At 47.2% G+C, this 25,138-nt stretch overlaps 1 protein-coding gene across 2 annotated transcripts in view; it reads right to left on the minus strand.

Annotated features, from left to right (window-relative positions):
* Positions 1-25,138, minus strand: part of TRPC4AP (transient receptor potential cation channel subfamily C member 4 associated protein) — a 749,627-nt gene that overhangs the window by 283,866 nt on the left and 440,623 nt on the right. For both annotated transcript variants that reach the window (XM_085619014.1, XM_085619013.1), the window contains exons 12-14: positions 17,752-17,853; positions 17,160-17,243; positions 14,764-14,854 (exon numbers count right to left, since the gene is read on the minus strand). In XM_085619014.1, coding sequence (XP_085475140.1) covers positions 14,764-14,854; positions 17,160-17,243; positions 17,752-17,853 — 277 coding nt within the window. The remainder of the gene's footprint in view (positions 1-14,763; positions 14,855-17,159; positions 17,244-17,751; positions 17,854-25,138) is intronic.

Consider the following 25,138-nt stretch of genomic DNA (forward strand, 5'->3'; position numbering starts at 1 on the left):
CACCTCCAGGGACAAAAGTACAAAGCAAGTCAATATAACAAACAACCCGGAGTTTGACGATCACCTGGATAAATAGGTTGTCGAGAAAAGCAAATCCAAGGGGGATGTCCTGGCCCGGCCTCCTCTGGCCCCGGACGGCCACTGACGGCCTGCCCTTTGCCCGGGCTTCGCCCGGCACATTCCGCACGCGTCCCGCGAAGCGGGCCTCAACGCTTCTTGAATGCGCCTCCGGGCACTGCCGTGACGTGAGCAGAGCGCGCCGCCGCAAAGGACCTCGGGAATTGTAGTCCCGTGGCGGCGGCGCTATTGGCAGAGACAGGGACTCCTGGCGCGGCCCACTGAATGCAGAGACTCCTGGCGGTGTTGGCGATATGCAGGACTCCTGGCGGTGTTAGTGATGAGGCGCTAATGGTTCAAGTCACTATTCCCTGATAGTGAAAGATCCGAATATTTTGTTCTTTCAGCTACGCCTCAGAGTATGCCTCCACACTCACTGGCCACATCCCCATTGTACTCAGGATCACAGTATCCATACTTTAATACCCTTCGAAAGCTTTCATAGTGCAGGCAAAGTTTGATGCAAAAACAGACTTCACAGCAGAGTGGACAACTGAGCAACACCAGGTCAGCCGCAGAAAACTGGTCCAAGGCCGTAATACTGCAGCTTGAATTTAATAGGTTCCAAGCAAACATGTAGGCAACTTCACCACCATCTGTGCTTCAGGAATTGGTGCAGCACTGAGACACAGAAGGCTGCTTCTAAAGCGGTGGGACATTGATATGAGAAGTCCTGAAGTTACAGGAGACAAAGAACCAGCCTCAAGCCCGAGCCAGGCTCCTGGGCTTCAAGAATCACCTGGGGAGCATAACCTTTCAGTTTCCATCATCTGCATTTCTGATAACCCCCGAGATTCACTCTTCTTGCGAGAACACAGCTGCACTCCGAAAAACTGTTACACGTTCAACCTTCAACCGTGTTCTCCAACACAAAAACAGAGCAGCACAGCCCCCTACCTCTGCCTTTAAAATTGTTTCCTCTATAATCACCTTTGTAGAACCCTCTAGAGGGGGATGATAGTGTTTGTATCTTGTATGAAGATGCAGCTGCATCTGGGGTGTTTGTTTTGGAGCCTCCTCTGTAAAAGGAGCGACAAAAGGAACCTCTGTTAGAAGGAGATTGAAGAGCTCCCAAGGACTTTGCTACTTCTGTATCCTTTTTTATTTTTTCTAGGGACTGATCTATTTGAGGCCCAAAGAGGTTTTCTTTATCAAAGGGCGTATTAAGAATGGTTTGTTGCACCTCAGGTTTGAACCCAGAAATTCTGAGCCATGCACGTCTCCTGAGCATAATGCTAGTGTTGATTCCTCTAGCTGCAGTATCTGCGGCATTTAATGCACACCCGATTGATGATTAGAAGGATAATATTACTTATTCAGTAAGCATCTGTTCTTGGCATGTAGAACTGTAGATTACTCCTGCCATCTAGTGTTGGGTCTGGATGTCTGCAAGTTGTTTTTCTTCAAAGAAGCCTTTACAGTCATGAGGTAAGGTGACTCCTCCTTTCAGTAACAACGCGCATGTGCATCGACTCCAATGTTAGACTGTTTCGTCACAGAGGGTGCGAATGGAGTGAGTGTAGAACAGAGATGTCCATGCGTATGTATATAAAGTGAAAACTACAACAGCTAGAAGTGACTGGGGAGGCGGGTGGGTGCATGTGAATCTACAGCTCTACATGCCAAGAACAGATGCTTACTGGGTAAGTCACATTATCCCTTCGAGGCATGTGTGCTGTAGATCACATGCTTTGCATAGACTATAAAGCAGTAAGCTCCCAAAGCGGTGGCTAACTAGTAGCTGTTGTAGTTGTTTCAAACAATGTTTTGAGTACGGCCTGGCTACATTAGCTTGCTGCCTTGCTAACACATCTACACAAGTGTTTGGTGAATGTATGCAGAGTAGACCGTGTTGCTGCCTTACATATGTCGACTATGGGAATATTCCCCAAGAAGGCCATGGCAGCCCCTATTTTGCGAGTAGAATGTGCTCTAGGGGGTACTGTTAAAGTTCTCTTTGCTTTTGCATAGCATGTTTGTATACATTTGACAATCCACCTTGAAATGCTTGATTTAGATATGGGATTGCCTTTGTGTGGTAGAGCAAAAGCAAGAAAGAGTTGCTTTGTTTTGCGAAAGTCCATTGTTCTTTGTATATAATAAAGTAAAGCTCTTCTAACATTAAGGGTGTGTAGAGATCGTTCTGCCACCGAATCAGGTTGAGGAAAGAACACAGGCAATTCAACTGATTGATGTGAAAGGCAGACACCACTTTAGGTAGGAACTTAGGGTTAGTACGAAGAACTACTTTGTCTCTGTGAAGTTCAAAGAAGGGTTCTTCTAAGGTTAATGCTTGGAGTTTACCAACTATTCTTAATGAAGTAATTGGTTGAGGAAAGCAACTTTCCATGATAGAAATTGCAGTTGACACCTATACATTGGCTCAAATGGTGGACCCATTAACCGTCTAAGTATGTTTAGATTCCACACTGGTGCTGATGGAAGTCTTGGTGGTATTACTCTTTTTGATCCTTACATGAAGTCTTTAATAACTGGTACTCTGAATAGAGGCAAGTGTTGTCTTTTTTGTAAGTACACTGCTATTGCAGCTAGATGTAAGTGCACTGATGTGGAGGCTAGTGCAGATTCCTGTAACTGTAAAAAGTAACAGAGGATATTCTGTATGGAAACATCTAATGGGTTAATATTGCTATTATTACAGTATATAACAAATTGTTTCCATTTAGCCGCATAACATGCTCTTGCAGTAGGTTTTCTGGCTTCTTTAAGGATATTCATACAGTTTTGTAGAAGATTGAAATAACCCAACTCTATGACTTCAAGAGCCAGATCGCCAGGTTGAGTTGTTGGAGGTCTGGGTGTCTGATTTCTCCATGGCTCTGTGTGAGGAGGCTGGAGTTGAGCTGCAGCTTTTGGTGTGGAACTACTGAGAGCTCCAATAGGGTTGTGAACCAGGGTTGACAGGCCAATGTGGGAGCTATTAGGATTAGTGTGAAGGATGTTTGCGTGAGCTTCCAAACTAATAGTGTAATGAGTGGGAGAGGCGGAAAAGGGTAGGCAAATATCCCTGACCAGTTTATCCATAGGGTATTGCCCTTGGATAGTGGATGTGGGAACCTCGAAGCGAAGTCTTGGCATTTTGCGTTTTCTGCTGTTGCAAATAGGTCTATGTGAGGAAATCTTCACTGTTAGAAATACAGTAGGAGAATCTAGGGATGAAGTTCCCACTCACAGATTTGCTGTCCTTGTCTGCTTAGGAGATAGGCAATCTGATTGTTTACTCCTGGGAGATGTTCAGCTAGGAGATATATTTTGTGGTGTATTGCCCATTTCCAAATGTTTTGTGCTAGTCACGACAGTTGGAGAGAACGTACACCCCCCGTTTTTCTATGTAATACATTGCTGTCATGTTGTCTGTGCGAACTAGGACTGCTTTGCCTATTAGGTGAATTTGGAAGGCTTTGAGCACTAGAAAAACTGCTAGAAGCTCTAATTGGTTTATGTGGAGATGTTTCTGCTGCTGACTCCACAAACCTTTTATTATGTGATGTTGCAGGTGAGCACCCCAACCAGTCATTGATGCATCTGTTAGTATTGTCTGTGGAACAGGGACGACAAAAGGCCCCCCTTTGGACAGATTCTGTGAGTTTCACCACTGCATAGATCGATGGGTGCAGCCATCTACCAACACTAGATTGGTTAGATGACTTGCTAAAGATTGTTGAAGGGGACGCATGTGAAGTCATGCATGAGGTACAATTGCTATGCAAGATGCCATCATTCCTAGCAGTTGCATGAAAACTGGCTGGTAATGAGAGGTTGGAGTGAGAAGAAACTGAATGTTGCGAATTCTGGCTGTATTGGGAGATGCTAGAGCTTTGTGAGTGTCCATAGTGACTCCCAGATAGGACCAAGTGTTTGAAGGTTGAAAATGAGATTTTCACACATTTACCATAAACCCCAGCTGATGGAGCAGGTGAATTGTAGCTTGAGTGTGTTGGAGACACGTCTTGTAACAGTTGGCTTTAAGCCAATCGTTAAGATAGGGAAAGACATGGATTTGCTGTCTTCTCAGATGGGCTACGACTACTGCCAGGCATTTGGTAAATACTCTGGGAGCAGTGGTGACTCCAAAGGGAAGTACTTTGAATTGGTAGTACTGTCCCGCTATCACAAACCTGAGATACCTGCGATGAGCAGGGTTAATTGTAAAATGGAAATATGCGTCCTTTAAGTCTAGAGTAGACAAAGTCGCTTTGTTGTAGAAGGGGGAGCACTTGCTGAAGTGTCACCATGTGGAAATTATCGGCTAGTATGTGCTGATTGAGTTCGCCGAGGTCTAAGATAGGCCTCACGGAGCTGTCCTCTTTGGGAATTAGAAAATACAGAGAGTAAACCCCTGACCCTTGATAGTTCAGTGGACTGGTTCCGTAGCTCCTTTGAACAGAAGAGATTGTACTTGTTTGAGAAGGTGTATGTGTTCTGATAACATTTTGTGAACATGAGGTGGAATGTTTGGAGGATTGTTGATCAACTCCAGGCAATAACCATTTTGGATAATTCCTAGCACCCATTTGTCTGTTGTTATTGACTGCCGAAGGGAGGGGTTGGGGCGGATGGGGGGTGCGAGGGGAGGGCGGGGGGTATGAGTGAGTCACTGTTTACTGGGGGAGGGGGAGTGACGTGGAGTGGAAACTCTGCCTCTACCATTATTTTCTCTATATCCTCCCCTGAAGAAACCTCTTGAGGAGGAGGATTGAGTACCTTCTTTATAGAAGGAAGTAGTGGCATCCGAAGCAACTGTAATTCAGGCACTAGTAATGAGGCTGGATTACAGCAACGTTCTATTTCTAGGAGCGGACAAAGCAGCTCTCCAACAAATGCAAGTAGCTCATAGCGCAGCAGCAGGGATTCTTTATAGGCTGCCGGAAAATTCCTCTGCATTAGCTCTCCTATGGGATTTACATTGGCTAGCAATAGGAAAACTGATTCAATCCAAAAACCTGTGCTATGTGCACAATGCTCTAGCAGGGAAGGGTCCAAGTTCCTTAAAACTGGTGAACACCTACCAACCGATCCCGGGCATCATGCTCCTGTGAAATCTACCTGTGCGTTGTTCCACCATTTAAATGAACGCATATGGTAGGCAGGTCCTTCACATTCCAGGGTGGAAAATTCTGAAACGGGCTGCTGGAGGCTTTGAGAAGCTATTATTAACAACATTTCATATGCAGCTTAAGACATGGTTGTTTCAGTGTAATACATCTGGAATAAACCCATCCTGGTGTTGTTGCGTGAGGAAAACCCAACGGGATAGCTGTGCGCTTTTAAACTTTCTATAATAATAATAATAATGTTTGGATTCACTTGCCAATCCACATGGCAATCTATGCGTTCGAAATGGCATGACCTTCACGAGGTTGTGAAAACAAACAATGTGTGTTTTGTGATAGAATTTGGTTCTATCAATGTAGTACATAACAGCACGATTGAACTCAAGTGAGTTAAGGGCCCTTTCAAAGAGGCTGGATGTGGAAAGAAGACTGGGAGCTCAATGGAATTTTGGATTGGTTCTAAAAACCACTCTGTCCTTATGTACCTGAAGAAAGAATCCAGTAATGTGAGGGCCTGTAGTTCACTAATACATCTGAGAGACGTTATGGCTACTAGAAAGGCAACCTTCCAAAAGCGAAACTGCAAATGGCATGAATGCATTTGTCTCAAAGAGACTGTGACTGGAGGTACCCTTGGTGCAATAACATGTTTAAGGCCCTCCATAAAAGCTTTAATGATGGGAATTTTGAAAAAGGGAAAAGTGTTCTCAGTTTTCGCTGTGTTCTTTAGTTTGCATATATGTAGCATTGGGGGCTAAATAATGTGAAGGTTAACCCCGACTAAGTGTACGAGGTAGCACATGTTTTGCATCGTAGGCATGAGAGGTTATATCTGCTTTGCAGTAATGATGAGGACAAGGAGCTTCCACTTAGCAGCACAGCATTTACATGTGGTGGCCTTACGGGCTTCTCGGATTATATCCATGCACTCTTGGGATGGGTTAAGGTAACCAAAGAAACTTCAGGAGCAAAATCACCAAGTTTAGCTTCCTGGGGTCCAGGTGTCTGACTTTGCCTTGGTTTTATGTGAGATGGTCCCACCTTTTGGTGAGTTTCTCGTGGGGGGCGATGGGCATTTCTAAAAGGGTTGAGAACCACGGTTGCCTGGACCACATTGGAGGCACCAGGATAAGAGTGTGGAATGTTTTCTTGAACTTCCTGACCATGTAAGGAATCCGTGGGAAAAGAGGAAATACATATTCAAAGATCCCCGATCAATCCATCATAGAGAGCATTGCCCGTGGACTGGGGGTGAGGAAACGAATAGTTTCTTACCTGTCGGTGTAGTTTTGCAGCTTGAAGATCTTTCTGGATTCACTATGCTGTGCATTATTCCGCGATCTTGTGGTTGGGTCCGGATTCGTAGTCTTTTCTTTGTTTTTGTTTTTTTTTTGTAGCCCAGGTGGGCGTCGACGACCACCATTTGGTGCACCTCCCGTGACGTCGTCGTGCTTCCTGCGGAAGTCCCACCTTTGGGGTGCCATCTTCGGGTTCTTTTTTCCCTTTTTTTTTTTTTTTTTTTTAACCCTAGGCGATTGATTAATTCTTCTTGTCCATTTTTCTGTAATTTTTCATTCCTTCTGATCTTTTCCATTTCACCCCCTCTTCCTCCAGCCTCATCTTCCTGGCGGAGGTGGGTGGGTTCGCTAGTGAATCCAGAAAGATCTTCAAGCTGCAAAACTACACCGACAGGTAAGAAACTATTCGTTTTGCAGCGTGAATCTTGCTGGATTCACTATGCTGTGCATAGACTTTGTAGCGGTTTTCCTAATTTTGTGGCGGCTGGGTGGTAGATGAGCGTTGGTCGTTGAAAATGTGTTGAAGCACCTTCTGTCCAACCTGTGCTTCCTTGTTCATCTGAATGTCCACGCAGTAGTGTTTTGTGAACGTGTGCACAGATGCCCAAGTTGCCGCCAGACATATGTCCTGGATGGGCGTGTTTGCCAGGAAGGCAACAGTGGCCCCCTTCTTCCTTGTGGAGTGAGCCTGAGGCCCCTCCGCTAGCTTCTGTCCCGCCTGTTTGTGGCAGAATTGAATAGTGAGGGCAATCCATCTAGCGTTGGTGCTCTTAGTCACTGGCCTACCCATGAAGCTAGTAGCAAAGGACACAAACAGCTGCTTCGACTTCCTGAGTTCCTTGGTTCTCTCAATGTAGTGCATCACCGCTCTTCTTGCGTCGAGGGTGTGCAGGGCCTTTTCTGCGTTTGAAGTCGGGTTTTGGAAGAAACTTGGTATCTGAATACTCTGATTCATGTGGAACGCCGACACCACCTTGGGCATGAAGTGTGGGTCTGTTCTCAGGACTATTCTGTCCTTGTGAATCTGAATGTAGGGCTCCTGTAGTGTTAGTGCTTGAAGCTCGCTCACCCTGCGTAGTGAGGTTATGGCCACCAGAAAGGCCGTTTTAATCGTCAACATCTGCAGTGTGGCCTTGTGAATGGGTTCAAACGGTGCCTTCATGAGCTCCGTCAGAACCACGTTCAGATTCCATGCCGGCGGCGGCAACCTTTTCGGGGGGGCCATCCTTTTGGCTCCTTCCATGAATCTCTTCACCACCTGCGAGGTGAAGAAACTTCCACCCTTTTCACCTCTGGTGTAGGCCACGATTGCCGCTAGGTGTACCCTTAGGGAGCTCGAGCAGAGGTTACTCTTTAGAAGGTGTGTGAGGTACCTCAGTACTGTTGAGTCTCTTGTCATTCTGTTTTGCAGGCCCTTTTTCCTGCACCACACAGTGAATCTCTTCCATTTTGCGCTGTAGCACTTTCGTGTAGTTGGTTTCCTTGCCTCCCGTAGCACTCGCATAGTGCTCGGAGGCAATCTTAGGTGAGCGAACTCTAGGTCTTCAGGAGCCATGCCGCCAGGTTGAGGGTCTCTGGCTCTGGGTGCAGGACCTCTCCGTTTTGCATTGAGAGCAGGTCCTTCCTCCTCTCGAACCTGTATGGATTGCCTTGCGCCATTTCTTGAATTTGTGAGAACCATGTCTGCCTCGCCCACTGCGGAGCCACTAGGATCAGAGTCATGTTGCTGGTTCTGCACTTGTCGAGCACTCTGTGCAACAGGGTTATCGGTGGAAAGGCGTAGGCAAATGTCCTCGACCAGCTTATCCATAGGGCATTTCCCTGGGATCGCTGATCTGGTTGCCTGGACGCGAAGCTTTGGTATTTTGCATTGTGGCGTGTTGCAAATAGGTCTATTGTGGGAGTTCCCCATCTCCGGAAGAGTTTCTCCGTTTCCTGGCCATTGAGCTCCCACTCGTGCGATGCCGAGGTCTGCCTGCTTAGCCAGTCTGCCTCCACATTGTCCTTCCTCGGTAGGTGAATTGCCAGTAGATCTATCCTGAGAGGTATGGCCCATCTCCAAATCTCCTGAGCTAGAGAGGAGAGAGGGAACGACTGTGTCCCCCCTTGTTTGTTGATGTAGAACATTGCCGTGGTGTTGTCTGTTTGAACCAACACCCTCTGGTTGTATAGGTGCCTCTGGAATGCCTTCAGGGCTAGCAGGATTGTTTTCAACTCGAGGTAGTTGATATGGCGAACCGCATCTGCTGGAGCCCACAGACCCCTCACTCTGAGGTTATCCATGTGCGCTCCCCATCCCTTTTGCGATGCGTCCGTGGGAATGGTCATTGTTGGGATTGGTGGTGTCAGGCTTCTCCCTGCTGTCATGTTGTCTCTGCTCCACCAAGTTATCTCCTCCTGCACTGCGTGCGTAACAACCACTAGATTCTCCCAACTTCCGTTTGCTTGTGACCATTGCTGTTGTAGCCATTCCTGGAATGGTCTCATGTGCAGGCGTACATTCGGCACCAGCTGGATACACGGTGCCATCATCCCCATCATCTTGCTCACAGCCCTCACTGTCAGAGCTCGCCCCTTCTGGTAGAGCCGCGTCTCCTTCAGTAGTGCATCTGTCCTCCTGTCGCTGGGCACTACTGTACTGTTGAGGGAGTTGATTTTCGCCCCCAGGAAAATCTTCACCTGTTCCGGTTCCAGCGATGACTTGCCCCAGTGGATTGAGAACCCCAGATTCGTGAGGGTGTCTGTTACGCGTTTTGCGTGCCTCTCGCACTTCTCGCGTGAGTTTGCCTTGACCAGCCAGTCGTCTAAGTAGGGGTAGACATGGATTCCCTGTCTTCGTAGGTGGGCCGCGACCACCGACAGGCATTTTGTAAAGACCCTTGGTGCCGATTTTAATCCGAAGGCCAGGGTTGTGAACTGGTAGTGTTCCTGTTCGATGTTGAATCTTAGAAGGCCCTGGTGTCTTCTGTTTATTGGGATGTGAAGGTAGGCATCCTTGAGGTCCACGGTGACCATGAAGTCCCCGTCTCTTATTTGGGGCAGTACCTCCTGCAGCGAAGTCATTTTGAACTTCTGCGTTCTGATGAACTTGTTTAGGTAACGCAGGTTCAGGATGGGTCTGAGGTTTCCGTCTACTTTCGGGACCACAAAGTAGTTTGAGTAGACCCCTTTGTTGCGTTCTCTGAACGGCACTGCCTCTATGGCTCTCTTTTCTAGAAGTTTCCGTGTTTCTTCTCTGAGTAGTGCCAGTTCTTGGCCCGATCTCTGTCTTCCCTTTGGTTTCCTGTTTGGAGGTCTTTTCTCCAAATCTACGCAGTATCCGTACTGCATGATGTTCCGTATCCACTTGTCTGTGGTTATACGCCGCCACTCCTGAAGGTAGAACCTCAGTCTTCCGCCTACTGGTGTTGTATGTTCGTAGGCTTTTGAATATTCTCTTCCCCCTGATGTTACTTTTTTGCGCCTCACCCTTGGGGGCATGACGAGGGTAGGCGTCCTCTTGTGTGCTGAGTCACTTTGATGAGGGCTGTTCGCCCCCTCTCCTCCTTTGGCCACGGCCGTTCCCTCTCCCGCGAAAGGACTGGCCCCGAGGTTGGTACTGCCAGTTTTGCTTCTGCTGACCTTGTCCGTGACTTTCACCCTGCTGACCCTGCTGGAACGTCTGGTGCGACTGCCCCTGCTGGCTTCCTCCCCTACCGTAGGGTCTACTCGAGGGATTGCCTCGCCTCATTCTCCTCAGCTGTAGGGCCCCCATGGACCTCGCCGTTTCGTTTTCTTTTTTCAGCTGGGTGAGCTTCTCGTCCACTGTTGCTCCGAACAGTGTCTCTCCGTTGAAGGGGGTGCCAAGGATGTTGTTCTGCACCTCCAGTTTGAATCCCGAGATTCTTAGCCATGCATGCCTTCTCTCGGTGACCCCTAAGGCCATGAGTCTTGCTGAAGTCTCTGCCCCGTCCAACACCGTCTTTATACAGGAGTTGGCGATGTTCTTGCCTTCGTCTATCAGGTGTGAGGCTCTCTGGCGGTATTCTTCGGGGAGGTGCTTTACTAGCTCCCCCATCTCGTCCCAGTGCTGGTACTGGTGTCTATTGAGGAGTGCATTGGAATTCGCCATGCGCCAGTGCATTGCGGCGTTCCTCTCGACCTTTCTTCCTGTGAGGTCTATCCTCCTGCTCTCCTTATCAGGTGGTGGGCCCGAGGTTGCTGGTACGTTGGCCCTTCTCCTGGCCGTGGAAGCTATGATGGAGTCGGCGGTCACGCTACCCTTGATGTAAGGGGGGTCCAGGGAAGAGTGCTTATATTTCTTCTCTGTCCTGGGCGTGATCGACCGGCAGGTCGCTGGTTCCTTGAAGGCTTCTCTCCCCTGATTCATCACACTTTGTAGCATGGGGAGGAACTGGCTCCTTGTCTGGATGGGGAGCAGGGTCTCGACGAGGAAATCGGCTTTCGGCTTCTCCTCGTCGAGTTTGACGCCAAAGGCTGTTGCTGCGCTCCTGACCACCATATTGTAAACCCCGATGTCGTCGGGTGGCGAAGGCCTCGAAGGGTACGTGTCCACGGACTCCTCCGGGTTCTCGGTGTCGAGATCCTGCCATTCAATCTCGTGGCTGGTCGATGGTGCCGAGCCGTAGACCGACTGTTGGTCTTCTTCCTCGGCTTCCTCTTCATAATAGGTCTCGTCTTCCTCTTCGAGATCCCTCATCAGTCCCTCGGTGTCGAATTCATCCTCGACCTCGACGACGTCCGCCGATGAAACCGTTGGAATCTTGAATTCCTTCATCTTGGCGTCGAACTCCTTCTTCCTTTGAAGGATGTTCTCCATTTCGGCCTCGAGCCGCCTCTTCTTTTTCTCCATCTCGGAGATGCTTTCGGTGTCGACCGCGGGTCTTTTCGATGAAACTTGCGTCGACGTCGACCGTTCTTTCAGCGTCGATCGGCCCATTTCCTGGGTTGTCTTCGACGACCCTTGCTTTTCGGCGTCTTTCGGCACCAGGGAGTCCTTTTCTAAGGATCCGCTCGGCCTCTTGTCCATGGTTCCCCCTTTGGTCGTCGAACTTTTCGGCGCCGGGGCTCCCTTCGTGGACTTAGACTCTGATTTTCTCGAGTCACCCTCGTGTTTTCGAGGTACTTTCTGTTTTGCGCTCGACGATTCTCTTACCTAGTCTTCTTTTTTCTTGTCGGTCTCTACGACCGTGAAGTTTTCGGCTGTCTCGGCGACGTTGTCCTCGTCGTCCGTGGAGAGGCCCAGATCGTAGAGCGACGGGGCCTTACCCTTGCCATCCATGCTGGCGTTGGCTCTTCTCTGCCGATCTCTCACCCTGAGCGTCTTCGGCGCGAAGGCTGAGCAGGCGTTGCAGTCCTTACTCCCGTGTTCGACCGGTAGGCAGAGGTTGCAGACCGGATGCTGGTCCTTCTGCGCGAACTTGTGATGGCAGTTTGGGCAGAACTTGAATGGCGTCTTGTCCATTGCGCTCAGGGCCTCTGAGTGCGCATTCTCCAAGGTCGTCGAAGAAAAAGGGCGCTGAACCTCCTTTCTTCGCGCTCCTGATGAAATCTCTTCCTTTTCTGTGATATCCTTTAGTATTTATCGACGAAACTCGCTTTTCTTTCTTCTTCCTTCGAGTGTAATTCTGGAGCTTCCCGATGACGATCCAGACCCAACGGCGGAAAAAAGAATCTGAAGATGGCACCCCAAAGGTGGGACTTCCGCAGGAAGCACGACGACGTCACGGGAGGTGCACCAAATAGTGGTCGTCAACGCCCACCTGGGCTACAAAAAAAAAAAAAAAAAACAAAGAAAAGACTACGAATCCGGACCCAACCACAAGATCGCGGAATAATGCACAGCATAGTGAATCCAGAAAGATTCACGCTGCAAAACCTGGTTGCGAAGTTTGAGCATTTTTTGCAACTTTGTGTGTAGCCAAAAGGTCCATGTTTGGGGTGCCTCATCTCTGGATGTAAAGGAATAGGACTTGAGGGTGGAGTTAGTTCTCAATTGCGGACTTGTTTCTGCAAGCTGCAGGGTAGGTCTGCAAAGACATTGTCTACTACCGGAAGATACTCCGCCAGGAGTTAAACATGATGATGGATGGCGCAGCATTAGATTGGCTGTGCTATGGCCAATAGCTGATGGTAGTGAATGCCTCCTCGTTTCTGTAGGTATTACATGGCAGTCATGTTGTCTGTCTGCACATGGACTACCGTGCCTTGAATCTGCTGAAGAAAAGCTTAGAGAGCTAGATGAAGGTCTAACAGTTCCAAGTGACTGATGTGGAGACTTGTTTGACGAAGTGGCCACAGACCCTGGACTGTCATGTGGTTGAGGTGAGGTGAGCTCCCCAGCTGACTAGAAAAGCGTCCTTGGTGATGCTCACTTTCGGAATCTGGGTCTGAAAAGGGCCTGCCCTGCAACAGGTTATTGTTGTTCAACCACTGCAGAGTGATGGGTAGTACTTAATTTGTAAAAAAGAAGAAAAAAACTAATAAGAATAATATTGAGTGCCAGAGCTCTCGTCAGGAGGCCACTGCAGCTTGCATCACCCATTGCGCCTGCCAGTGCTGCCAACAACAGTACCAACACAACTATTAACTATCATGCTTCTACAAGTGCGACAATTAGGACTATTTCATGCCCCAAAGTTATAAGAATGGCTTGGGATGGCAGGATATAGTAATTTGTGATGTACACTGAATTAATAATTGACTGCTGTTGTGGTCATCTCTAAATTAGCTAGACAGTGCCACCTTGTGGCAGACTGTCACAAGCACCTGTGTTGACAATGAAGTGCTGGTGCTGAGCACCAAAAACCACCAGCTCCAATTAAGCACTGGTGATGGGTGACCATCCGCTTGTGACCACTGGCTTAAAAGGCATTCCTGAGGTGGGCACATATGTAGCCTGGCATGGGGCACTATGGCAATGCACGAAGCCATAATCCCAGCAGATGCGGTATGTGGCAAACTGGATGTGGACAAAGTGGCAGGAGCTGCTGGAATGCTTGCACCCTTTTGGGGCTTAGGAAGGCTTAACCCACTACAGAGTTGAGTACTGACCTTAGGAAAGGTTGAATCTGAAGTGGCTTCACATGTGATTTTGTGGCATGAACTGGGAACACTAGGCTGTGCAGCATGGAGACTGCAGTCTGTGTGCAAGTTAAGCACTCCCGTCTGCTTGAGCTCTTGATTAGCCAGCCCTCGAGGTAGGGGAAAATTATAGATTCTCCCCTTCTGAGGTGAGCAACTACCATAGCTAAACACACTTGGTAAAGATCATTAGGGCCATGGCGTCGTCCAAGTGTAGTACATTCAACTGGTGGTTTTGGCCACTTATCATGAAGCGATGGTAGCGCTGATGAGCTAGACGGACAGGGGAGTGAAAGTAGGTGTTCTTCAAGTCTAGTGTGGTCATGAAGTCGCCTTGATGCAGTAGGGGGATGACATCCTGCACGGTGACCATGTGGAAGTCTTCTGATAGGTTGTATCTGTTGAGAGGTGAGAGGTCGAGGATGGAATCTGAGGGATCAGTCCTTTTGGGAATGAGGAAGTATAGGGAATCTGTGCCCTGGTGATGGGGCACTACCTCTACGGCTCCTTTGAGCAAAAGCACCTGCACCTCCTCTTGCAGCAGCACAAGATGTTCTGAGGTGGGGATGTGGGTTGGAATGTTTGGTATGGCTGAAATGAGCAGTAACCATGCTCAAGGATGGATAGGATGACTGTGCTCATCTCTTCCTAGCTGGGAAGGAACCATTGAGGTCTCCACCAGACAGAGGTTGTGTGATTTGGGGTGGGGGCAATTTTTGGACTTGGAGACTGCCTTACTGGGGTGTGTCTTTATTCTCTGAAGGGTAGGTTGGCGTACGCAGTGGCCAGAATGGCAGCAAGTCCCAACTGGATGAAGACAATGGACTACAGAAACTGAATAGGCACAGCTGGCCAAGAAACATGTGGAAGAAGTCTTCTTGCGGCGGCATGGTAGACAATGGACTCTGTGGCAACAACTGGAACCAACAAACTCATAGGAAACTGGGAGCAAGCTGAATCACGTCCGAACCAGATGGTGGAGACAAACACTAAAAATGGAGTCGGTGGTCATGTGCCTTCAAGAAGAGAGGAAGAGTCACAAAGACCTCGGGACTCGAATGACATCTTCGAAGAAACAAGTTTAAATCGTCCCAGCCCAACACTAGATGGTAAGAGTATGCAGAGCATCTGTATTTACCCCCACACATGCTATAAACATATTTTGCTCAACTTTACGACATTGCTCCTACCTCTAATAGTCCTCTTCTAAGCAGGAACATCTGGTCAGCATATGATGTAGCACCTCGCAGAAAACTTTCAACTGCCCGGGCTTGCCAAAACCTAAATAGAGAGGGGAGGGGGTAGAACATAAGAAAAAGGGCTCAATTTTAGGAAGATTGTAGTAGAATAGGTAGTAGTCTCCCATGGCCTGCATTCTAAGTAGTTTGGTAACCCTCCCGGTTACTTCGGCCCCAGGAGTTAGATACTTACGGTACTGGTAACGCCAGAGGACCAGAATTTAAAAGTGGTACCTCGAGAGTCATTGTGGAGAGGAGGAACTACAGAAGGAATCAGTAATTCCTAGTCATATTCCTCTGGTAATTTCTCATATTGCCCCAGATTTTTCAAACTGACATTTTAGTTGCATTAAGCACAAATACATTTGTGTGTGAAAATAAACAAATGTGTGGTGTTGCCTGAGATCTAATAAATCTGATGGGGTCCGTAATTGCAGTTACCAACCCTATCAGAATTAAGAGGACATTCGTATTGATGGCCAATGTATCATATCAAAAGTGAACCAATCAGAAACACTTTAAATTGGAGAAAATGCAAGCATCAAACATTAAATGAGCTGGACACAAACACTACTACACAACAAATAGTTTCAATTAAGAGTGGCCTTGGACAATTTTTTCACAACAGGTTGTGAAAGATGTGAACAAACCACCAGGGACTTCTGAGTTATACAGCCAACTACAAAGATGGGTAAGCTGTTTGCAGCACAAACTGGTGAACACTGAAGTAAAGTGTTAAGAGTGCCTCCAACCATCACACTGTGTGTTCAACTTACCTTCAGTCAAGTACAGAATCCACCGAGTTATCAGACTTAAAAGGTTCCGAGTGCCATAGACCTAAAAAATGTCTGGCATGAGTGAAGATTTACTCCCTTTGCCACAGTATCAGTTGGTGACTCAGAAGGTCCATAGAAATCTTTGCATTCAGCTGCTAAAGCCACATTGCTCAGCTGCTTATGTTCCCATCAACTCAATGCCTCACACCCCAGATTATTTACCTTTCTTAATTAACCATGCAAATTGTACCTAAAGAATAATCTCAATGATCTTAGTATGTCTTACGCAAAATAATTTGGTATGTTCTTCCAGTGAAGGGATAGCATAAGATATGTAGACCCAACTAAGTTTGTAGCCTTTACTTTATTCAGCATATTTCAAGGTTACAAGCATTTATCAAGCCCCTCAACATCCACACCAGTGGGGAACTTCTACATTACAGGTAAAGGTCACAGATCTCACTAACTCCGTGACTCTACAAACTTGCTTGGGCAGATATACCTATGGAAGCTCCCGAGGTACGTTAAATGGTGCCAGCTTGTATGAGGCAGATGTCACTGTACACACTTGTTCAGTGCAGCTGTCACAGCAACAGCCAGTGGGAAGGTAGCAGCCACATAAGCAGTCACAGCACAAGCCACTGAAGAGGCAGCAGTCACAGTACTTGTCAATAGGGAGGTGGCACTGACGGCCCCAGCTGGTGAGGAGGGGACAATCATAGCTCTATCCGCCAGGAAGACAGCAATAATGGCCCCAGTTGGCAGAGTGTGCCAGTAGTGAGGACCTCAGCCAGTGGGGAGGCAGCAGTCACTATGCCAGCAGGTGTGAAAGCGTCAGACACTACGTTAGCCGGTGGGGAGGTGTCAGTCACTGCAGAAAGCTGGATAGAGGAAGTAGCCACTGCAAAAGCTGCTTGGTGGCGGCAGCAGCAGCCACTGTGCAAGCAGTCGGGAGATGGCAGCCACTGTGTAACCTTGTGGCAGAGCAGCATCACTGCACAACTCATGGCGAGGGTGGAGTCCCCAAGTAAGTGTGAGGCTCTAAAACTACTCCTCAATGTGCACTTCTTAAGACGAATTACAAATCGCAAGCACCATTTAACAGTGCGCAAAAGTTCCCTTTCAATATACAAATAAATGGTTTAGTATGAAAGCGTATCGTTCGATTATATGCATGTCTTTCAATGCATCAGCAATATTAATTTTGACTGACTTGACTAGGTTTTATATTCATGAGAAATGGGGTAGTGTTTACTTGTACATCCTAATTTCGTTGTAAAGCTTTCTTGGAAACCTTGAAAGTTATCTGAGAGCAGAGAGTGATTAATGGTGCTTTGTTCATCATAAATAAACCCAGCCATGAGTCGCTGCCATAACCACACCCCCACACAAACTACCATTTACAGCCTTCAGAAAGTCATAACTGATCCCTGTGCAGGTTTCCCCTAGGTTGGGGACAGGAATGGTTGCCCCACCATTATCCATCACTATATTTTAGCCAGCTTTAGGTCAACACAAAAACCAGCAGTCCCATATAAACCTGTTATGATTACGCATACAAATGGGACCAACCTGAATGAGGACTCTGCTGGTTCCTTCTTCATCACCTGTAGAAGTCTTGTTAGTAAGCCTTTCTTTCCATCGCACACTAAACTTCTAATGCAGGAAGGAAAATTGAGAAATTAAAATAATAGCATATAGTTGTTCAATACATTACTAGTCACAAAAACATTCACTTAAAAAAGCAATATAAATACTGTCCTAATCCAGACGCTTTCTGATTCACAGAATACAACATTCAAAGGGAGGTTCGGATGCGAGTATAAACTGTTGAAGCAATGCAACACTTTACACAAATGCAAGATCAATTACAATCAACTATGCCTGATGCACTATTTTGTTTCCTTCTAGTCTGCTAAAAACACTGCTGACGTAAGTCCCAAGACTAGAAGACAGTTATTCTGATCTTGCCATTGTAATATGCCTTAAAATTTCACAAATGTCTCTTATTTCCAAAAAACAGTGATCAAAATAATTACAACAGATTACCAAGCACTGACAGGCAATATCTATTAAACAAAACACCTAAGAACAAGTAAAATTTTATTCAGGAAACAATTCCTTTGAAATTTACTGATAAGAAGCTAATTTAAATTGATCTTACCGGTCTGTGTTCACTACTGCCTCTACTTCTGGGATATTTGCACGAAGGGCAATAACACTTAGCTCATCAAGCTCTTGGCTGTTTAACAGCAGGTATTTGTTTCTATAAAAAAAAAAAAGGAAACAAAGTGTGACGAAAGAAGCTTTACTACCACACAATATTAGATCTTTAGCAGCTGTAACCCTCAACAAACACACATGTATCCTAAAACAAAAACTTAAATATTGTAATCCGGTTTTGCGAATATTTCAACAATACCTACTCACCACAGATATTCTATGAATATATGATATGCATTGCCTTTGGTTATTAAAAAGTAAGAGGAGAAAATTGTGAGAAACAGGAGGCTGAAAAACTGACGATACCCAAAAACAGCTTTTCATTAAAAAAACACATCACATTAGTTCAATCAATCAAATAGACTTTATTCGGCTAAAAGCCATAATAGACATAAAATGCAACCCCAAAAAAAACATTTTTAGATCTAATCATAAAAACACAGATACACAACATTTAAACAATATTCCAGAGTAAGACAGTCTATGAGAGTATCGTAAACTGTTATCTGCACAGGGCAAAGAAGAATATTGCAGCGTCTCACAGTTCGAATTTAAAACCAACTAAATAAAGTATAATTGTCATGTGCATAAAACAGAAAGCTCAACAAAAGGACAATTCCGATTAGACACAGATTCATAGTATCAGAGTATTAAAGATAACTGCATTTCAAGGTTAAACATAATCGTTAGCTGACAAACGAAATTTCCTATGCTTAAAAAAGTGCTGTATATAACTTACAATGATCACGCACTAAAAGATGGAAGAGATTGCAGATAATGCATAGCTGTCTTATAATTTTTAATATTGGTATCCTTTAAAAGTGGGAGTAAAAGGTTTTTCCTAAAAGAACAGTAACATTTACAGAACAACTTTAAGAGAAAAGTAGATTGTGCAGACAAATTAATGAATGGGCACAGAACAAGAATCATGGGATGCCTAACAGGGTCAGGAAAGGCCACCATATAGTGCAATGTACTGAATCTGGTTAAAAAAATAAATTGCCGATAGTCCTTACCTATCCATATGAGGTAGGGTTAAATAGTGGATACAGAATTCAAAGGACTGTTAAGAAAGACCATACGTTTGTTTAATTCAGTGCAAACTCTAGCACACCTAGTCCACTTTTAAAAGTAATCTTTAATGGTATTGCGAGTAGCTGTAGAAAGAGCCTCTGGGCAATGACAAAAGTCAGGAAAACCCAGAGTATTACTCATGTTTTAATATACACTAGCCAAGAGATACAGTTTGAGTTATTTAGATGCATGCAATCCCTAATCACACTGTGGCTAAAATTGGCTTTGGGCTTTGTCCAGATAGCTAGCCACAAAATAAGTGAATAGATTCTAATAAGATCACTGACATTGTCAACGCCAAGTTCTGCATGGCTGTGTGAGATCCTCAGCAGCCTTTTCAGGCAACTATACTCAATGCTCTGTATATCCTTAAAATATTTGTCCTGCAAACTCTAGAGCTGCAAGTAGTCACTGACAGACATCTGTAAAACTCCTTTGGGGATTTGAAACATAACTTTTTAGTAAACTTGAACGGCCTTCCACAGTACGAGCAAACTTGGCTGGAGTAACAGTACCTAATTGATTCCAAGTACTTTGATTGTCGAAAAGTATACCCAAGTAGGAAAATTATGAGACTGGTTCTATTTTGGTAGCATTAAAAAAATAGCATTAGGCTAATTCGTTTTCGGACAATATATCATAATGTGGGTTGTGGCGTGATTTACAGCAAGCTTCAAATCCTTCATGAACCTCACATTGCTATCCAGAAGCTTCTGTAGGCCACGTTTGATCCTGGCAATTAAAACTACGCCATCCGCATAGAGTAGTACAGGAATCGGACATGTACCAGTACACAGGAAGTCAGCGTGTAAATTAACCAGGTGGTGTTCAAGACCATTGGTATAAAGTGCACATAAAAAGAGCACCAGTACACAACCCTGCAGTACACCCCAAGAAAGTAAAACAACTGTTGGTGGTTTTCCCAGGTGGGCCAAACCTAACAGAAGCAGAAAATTCACTGTGTAGTTGTCTGAGAAAATCATCAATAGTGACCTCAACCCCCCCCCTCCAGCTCAAACATGACACTCCAGAGTTTAGCATGAGTCACATGATCAAAGGGGGACTTTAAGTCCCAGAAGGCTAAATAAACTTGCCCTGGCTTGGCCAAAATATATTCGTTAATCATTACCTAGAAGTTTAGGCATTATTCCACAGTGCCCAAACTTGCCCTAAATCCAAATAGTAGGTCAGACATGATATTGTTATCCCGGGCCCAGACCTCTAACCTGTGTAGAATGATTCTACCGATGATCATCACTGTTGAGTTGATCAGGGAGATGGGCCGGTAACATTTCGGACTACCTCTATCCTCTTTCTTGAAAACTGGTACCATTACAGACTGGGAGTAAGATTTTGGTGGGCCAACCATGTATATACCATTCAGGACAATTGTTAAAAGAGGAGCCCAAAAATCAATATCGTGTTTAAAGAGATCAAAGGGAACCCAGTTGGGGCCTGTTGCCTTGCCTTTGGGGCATCTGTTAATGGTTGCTGTAAATCCAACACAATGGCCAATCCTATGTCTGGCACCACTGAGTCAGCCATCAGAGTACGCTCAGATAGAAGAGATGGATGGGCAGAGCAGTAAACTTCTTTAAAATGCTCGACCCAACTGATGGGACTAACAGAGGCAGTTCCAACTTCAGGGGAATCTTTGAAGAAGGGGTTGTTAATCACTTCCCAAAATTGGTGCGAGAACCCACTGTTACTGGCAGATATTAGGGATTCATAGGCCTCTGCTCTCATCTCATTCTTTCTTGTTCCAAGTGCCAACTTATACAGCCTACGAAGCGACCTTCTAAGAGCACCATCACGGGTGACTATTTTTATTGCTCTAAGTAGGGCGGAGTGCATTTTAGTGCAATTAATGTCAAAACACCTGGCTGGTTTTTGAGGGCGATTAGCAGCCCGATTAGTAGACAATTAGTCAACCGAAGTACCTCAAAGAATGTTACAGTGTCAAAAGGGGCCCCATTTGGACCCAAGCAAAAAAGCAGTACATCCTTGTTGTTCTTCAATACGTTAGTGAACAGCTGAACCTGGCCTATTTTGGGCCATTTTTGGAGGACACCTTTGTTCTTAGTGACATCTAAGGAGTAACAACCTCACATTAGTTACTGGTACCACTATAGTCATAGCCCCGAAGGCACCAAGCTAATGGGTTGTGGTCACTGAATACATTATCCTCAACATCATACCCTGTCAGTAAATATGTCAAAAAACAACTAAACAGAATAAAATCAATAATGCTGAATTCTTCTGACGGGGCTACGGTGGACACTGGCTGTGAAGAGGCCTTAATCAGGTGAGCACCGCCGAGTGGGCCGTGCTGCTGTGTTGGGTCACGGCCGGGAGGCGAACATGTAGGCCTGGTCCAAAGAACAGAATTGAGCCGAGGGGGTCCTGGGGCGGCCTTTGATGAGTCTGATCCCTGGACGGGTGCGTGAGAAGGTGGTGAAGTCACACAGCAGGAATCCAGAGCTGGACCCAGCCCCCACCTGAGACACGTGCCGGCCGCTCCCGTTGTCATCCTCCCGTAGGGACTGTGGGTGTGCTGCAACGTTCTTGGATCCCACGGGGAACCCCTCGATGGGCCAAACCCTGGAAGTGAGCAGATCGATACCAGTAGCCACACAGTAAGCACTTGGTTACCGCTCCAGGAAGGGTCTCCCAGGTAAGTTTTCAGTCTGGTGGTGTCGAGGCGGTACCCCCCCCCCCCCTTATTCCTTGTGACCCAACTCAGGCTGATGGAAATATCTGGGCAAGCCTTTGCAGGAGAGGGGGAACCAGAGTATCTTGTGGGCCCCCATACCGGCCGGTGCAGTCTGTTTGAACTCTGTCACCTGAGGGAGAGACTCTTCGACCTCGCGGAGGAAGAGAAGACCACGCACAGGACAAAGAAAGACCCCACGATTAAAGACCTTCAAAAACCAGGTACTAAAAAAGTGGAGGGACGCGGTCAGGAACCCAAAGAAAAGACATGGAACCCTCTGGGGTGCACGCAGAGGACCCGATCACCCGTGGCTTCTGGAACAGCTGTTTGGCTCACCCGCGGCTTCTGGAACAGCTGTTTGGCACCCTCAGGGAAGACACCGCTGGCCGGAGGCAAGATGTCACCTCCGACATCAAACAAATCAGAGTAGAGATGCAGGAAATTGGAGACCGCGTCGATTCATTGGAAAGAAACGTGGACCGCAGAGAAGAACTCACCGAACAGACTCAGGAACTGCTGGAACTTAGAGACTGTAATGAAGAACTCTACCTCCGACTGGAAGACCTCGAAAACCGCTCTAGGCGGTCCAACATTCGCATTAAGGGTGTTCCTCTACAGGCGGATGGGTGGAAACTGGAAGAGTGGGTCATACGTTTCTTTCATCATGCAGCCCCCGGGCTTGGCGACAAGGACATTATTTTAGATCGCACCCACCGCCACGGAAGACCAGCCAAGACCCAGGGCAGGTCAGTTGCTGGTCTTCCAGCAGAAAGATCATAATGAGCGCAACCCAGGACAAGACGACCATTGCCTTTGAAGGTCTCCAGGTGGGGGTCTACCAGGACTTATCACCACTCACTCTTCAAAGACGGAAGGCTCTGAAGCCAGCTACCACCTTTTAGAGTAAAAAAGGAATCCAGTATCGCAGGGGCCATCCATTCAGGCTTTCCCTTGTTTGGAACAAGGAGCTTCACACGGACCGTTCACTAAAAGAAGCACAGGGGATTTCTGGGGCTTGACTTGTAGGAGGAGAGCGCCGCTGGGTCACAAAACGAGGATGCCGCGCCCCGTGGGTTGTCTAAGCCAGGCCGCAGGCATGGGGGCAGCCGGAGGAGACCCACCAGGCCCTCGGTGACGGAGCTAAGCGGGTCTCTCCTTCTGCCTCTCTGTCAGTTAGACGTCCCAGTATGGGTCTGGAGACACTCAAAAGGTCTGATCACGTCCTTCATGCGTGGATCATGGCAGATGGCAGCAGATCCCAGATGGAACACATCCGGTCTTGGTGGGCGGACCCACCCCCTCGATGAGATGATAGACGACCACACACATGGACCCATGCACGAAAGTGCGACGTTACAGACGACCTCTTGTTCCTCTTATATTTTCTGTTCTTCTCTTATCTTTCTTTCTCTTCATCATTCTTTTTCACTAAGAGTGTCTAAGTTCAACCTTATTTGGATTGGTGAGGGCTGCTGGACGGGGGGGTGGGGGTGAGGGCACAAGCAGGCATGGGGGAGGCTGGAATGACATCAGGGGTGGCTGGGTTGCAGCGAGGGGGTGGACACCATGGTGTTAGGCAGATTAGGGTACACATATATTGGCACCTGGACTGGGCAAAGAGTGCACATCTAGTGATTGGCAGGGTAAACGCTATATGGGTCATACTGGGCCACGGGTCGTCAGGGCTCCCTACCCCCACATACCAACATTTAGGGTCTCCATCTTGAGCTTAAATGTCCGGGGCTTGAACTCGCTCCTTGTGTTGCTTAGAGACGCCAAATGAGACATCTGCCTATTGCAGAAGACCCACCTGGTGCACACTGATTGGAAGCGCCTCTGCTCCCAATGGCTCGACACAAAATACTTCTCATCGGGCCGGGGAAAAAAGGGTGACTGGCTGTCCTCTTAGCTACCCATTTCCCAGGAATTTTGAGGGGGATCCACGCAGAGACACCAGGTAGAATGTTGGCACTGCCGATTTCACTAGGACCTCACACTTACACAATAGCCTCCAGCTATAGCTTTAATGATCATCAAGATCGAATATTGGAGAGTGACTTTAATATAGTTCCAGACTCGCAAGTAGACAGGTCAGTGCTGCGAGTAGGTCAATCAGGGTCACTCTCGAACTCTGTGACTCAAAGGCTGGGCGAGGTAGGCTTGACAGATGCTTGGAAACAACGCTACCCCACTGCGCAAGAGTATACATTCGTCTCTCCCTGCGGCGCACCAATCGTATATGCGCATAGACCTATTCTGGACATCAGTGCGGGTCACAGGTTATATAGAGGACGTCATGATTGGAATGGCCGCCTTTTCCGATCACTCAATGATCTTCCTGTCACTGCACTTGCCCGGAGATTCCCCTCGCCAGAGATCATGGCGTCTAAACCATAAATTACTCTCATACAAACCCAATGTCATTGAGATACGGGCAGCCATACGCTCTTACCTGGCAACCAACGATGACAGCTTAATTCCTGTTCCCGTAGTTTGGGATGCACTAAAGGCTGTTATTAGAGGACGGTTTCTGGCCATTGCAGCAGGATTGAATAAGAGCAAGCGGGAACAGCTAGAGATGCAGGTTAGAGAGTTAGAAGGAGTTCACCGCCGTACAGGCGCAGTACAGACACGTCATCAACTCTATGCTGCCCGTAAGCAGCTGAGGGCTTTAGAGTACAACAGAGCGGAATATGCTTTATTGCGCACCAAAAAGCGCTACTATGAGGGGGGGGGGGGAGGCTCCTGGCACAACTCTTAAGATCCCAGGCGAACTCCCGTCGACTTGCTGGGATAAAGAACCTCCAGAGTGAGATTCTCACATCCGATATTGACATAGCGTCCGAATTTGAACGATTTGACACGGAGCTCTACAGGGCGGAGAGACTGGCATCTGCTGAAGCGGAGGTTTACGTTGGCCGGGCACCCGTGACACCTCTCCCCACTTCGGATGCTGCCAGATTAGGTGTCGACATTTGCCCGGAGGGGTTACGGGCTATCCAAGGGCTAGCCTCAGGGAAAGCCCCAGGCAGAGATGGTTTTTCCACAGACTTCTACAAGGTCTTTGGCCCTGAACTCGTCCCACTCCTTGTGCGTCTTTTCAATGCATTTAGTGAGTCGGGAGCCGTAACTCCCTCAATGTCTATGGCTGAAGTCGTAGTGATACTGTGAGAAAGTGCCATCTTTCTTGCATGGTATGCCCCCACTTTTTGCTGAATTGCTGAATGTACTTTGACTGAGTGTGCCCTGGACTCCTGCCAATCAGGTGCCCAGGGCCTATGTTCCTTCCCTAAAACAAACCAAACCCAAATTGGCAAACCCTGGCCACATGTCAGCCCCTGGTAAATGGTACCCTAGGTACCCAGGGCTTTGTGACCAGGGAAGGTCTCTAAGAGCTGCAGCACTCCTTGTGCCACCCTTAGAGGCCCTGTACACACACACACACACACACACACACACACACACACACACACACACACACACACACAGTCTTTGCAGGCTGAGTGTTTGGGTGCAAGACAAAACACAAAGTCGACATGGC

The sequence above is a fragment of the Triturus cristatus genome, chromosome 7 (assembly GCF_964204655.1).
Source record: "Triturus cristatus chromosome 7, aTriCri1.1, whole genome shotgun sequence".
In the NCBI taxonomy this organism is placed as follows: Eukaryota; Metazoa; Chordata; class Amphibia; order Caudata; family Salamandridae; genus Triturus; species Triturus cristatus.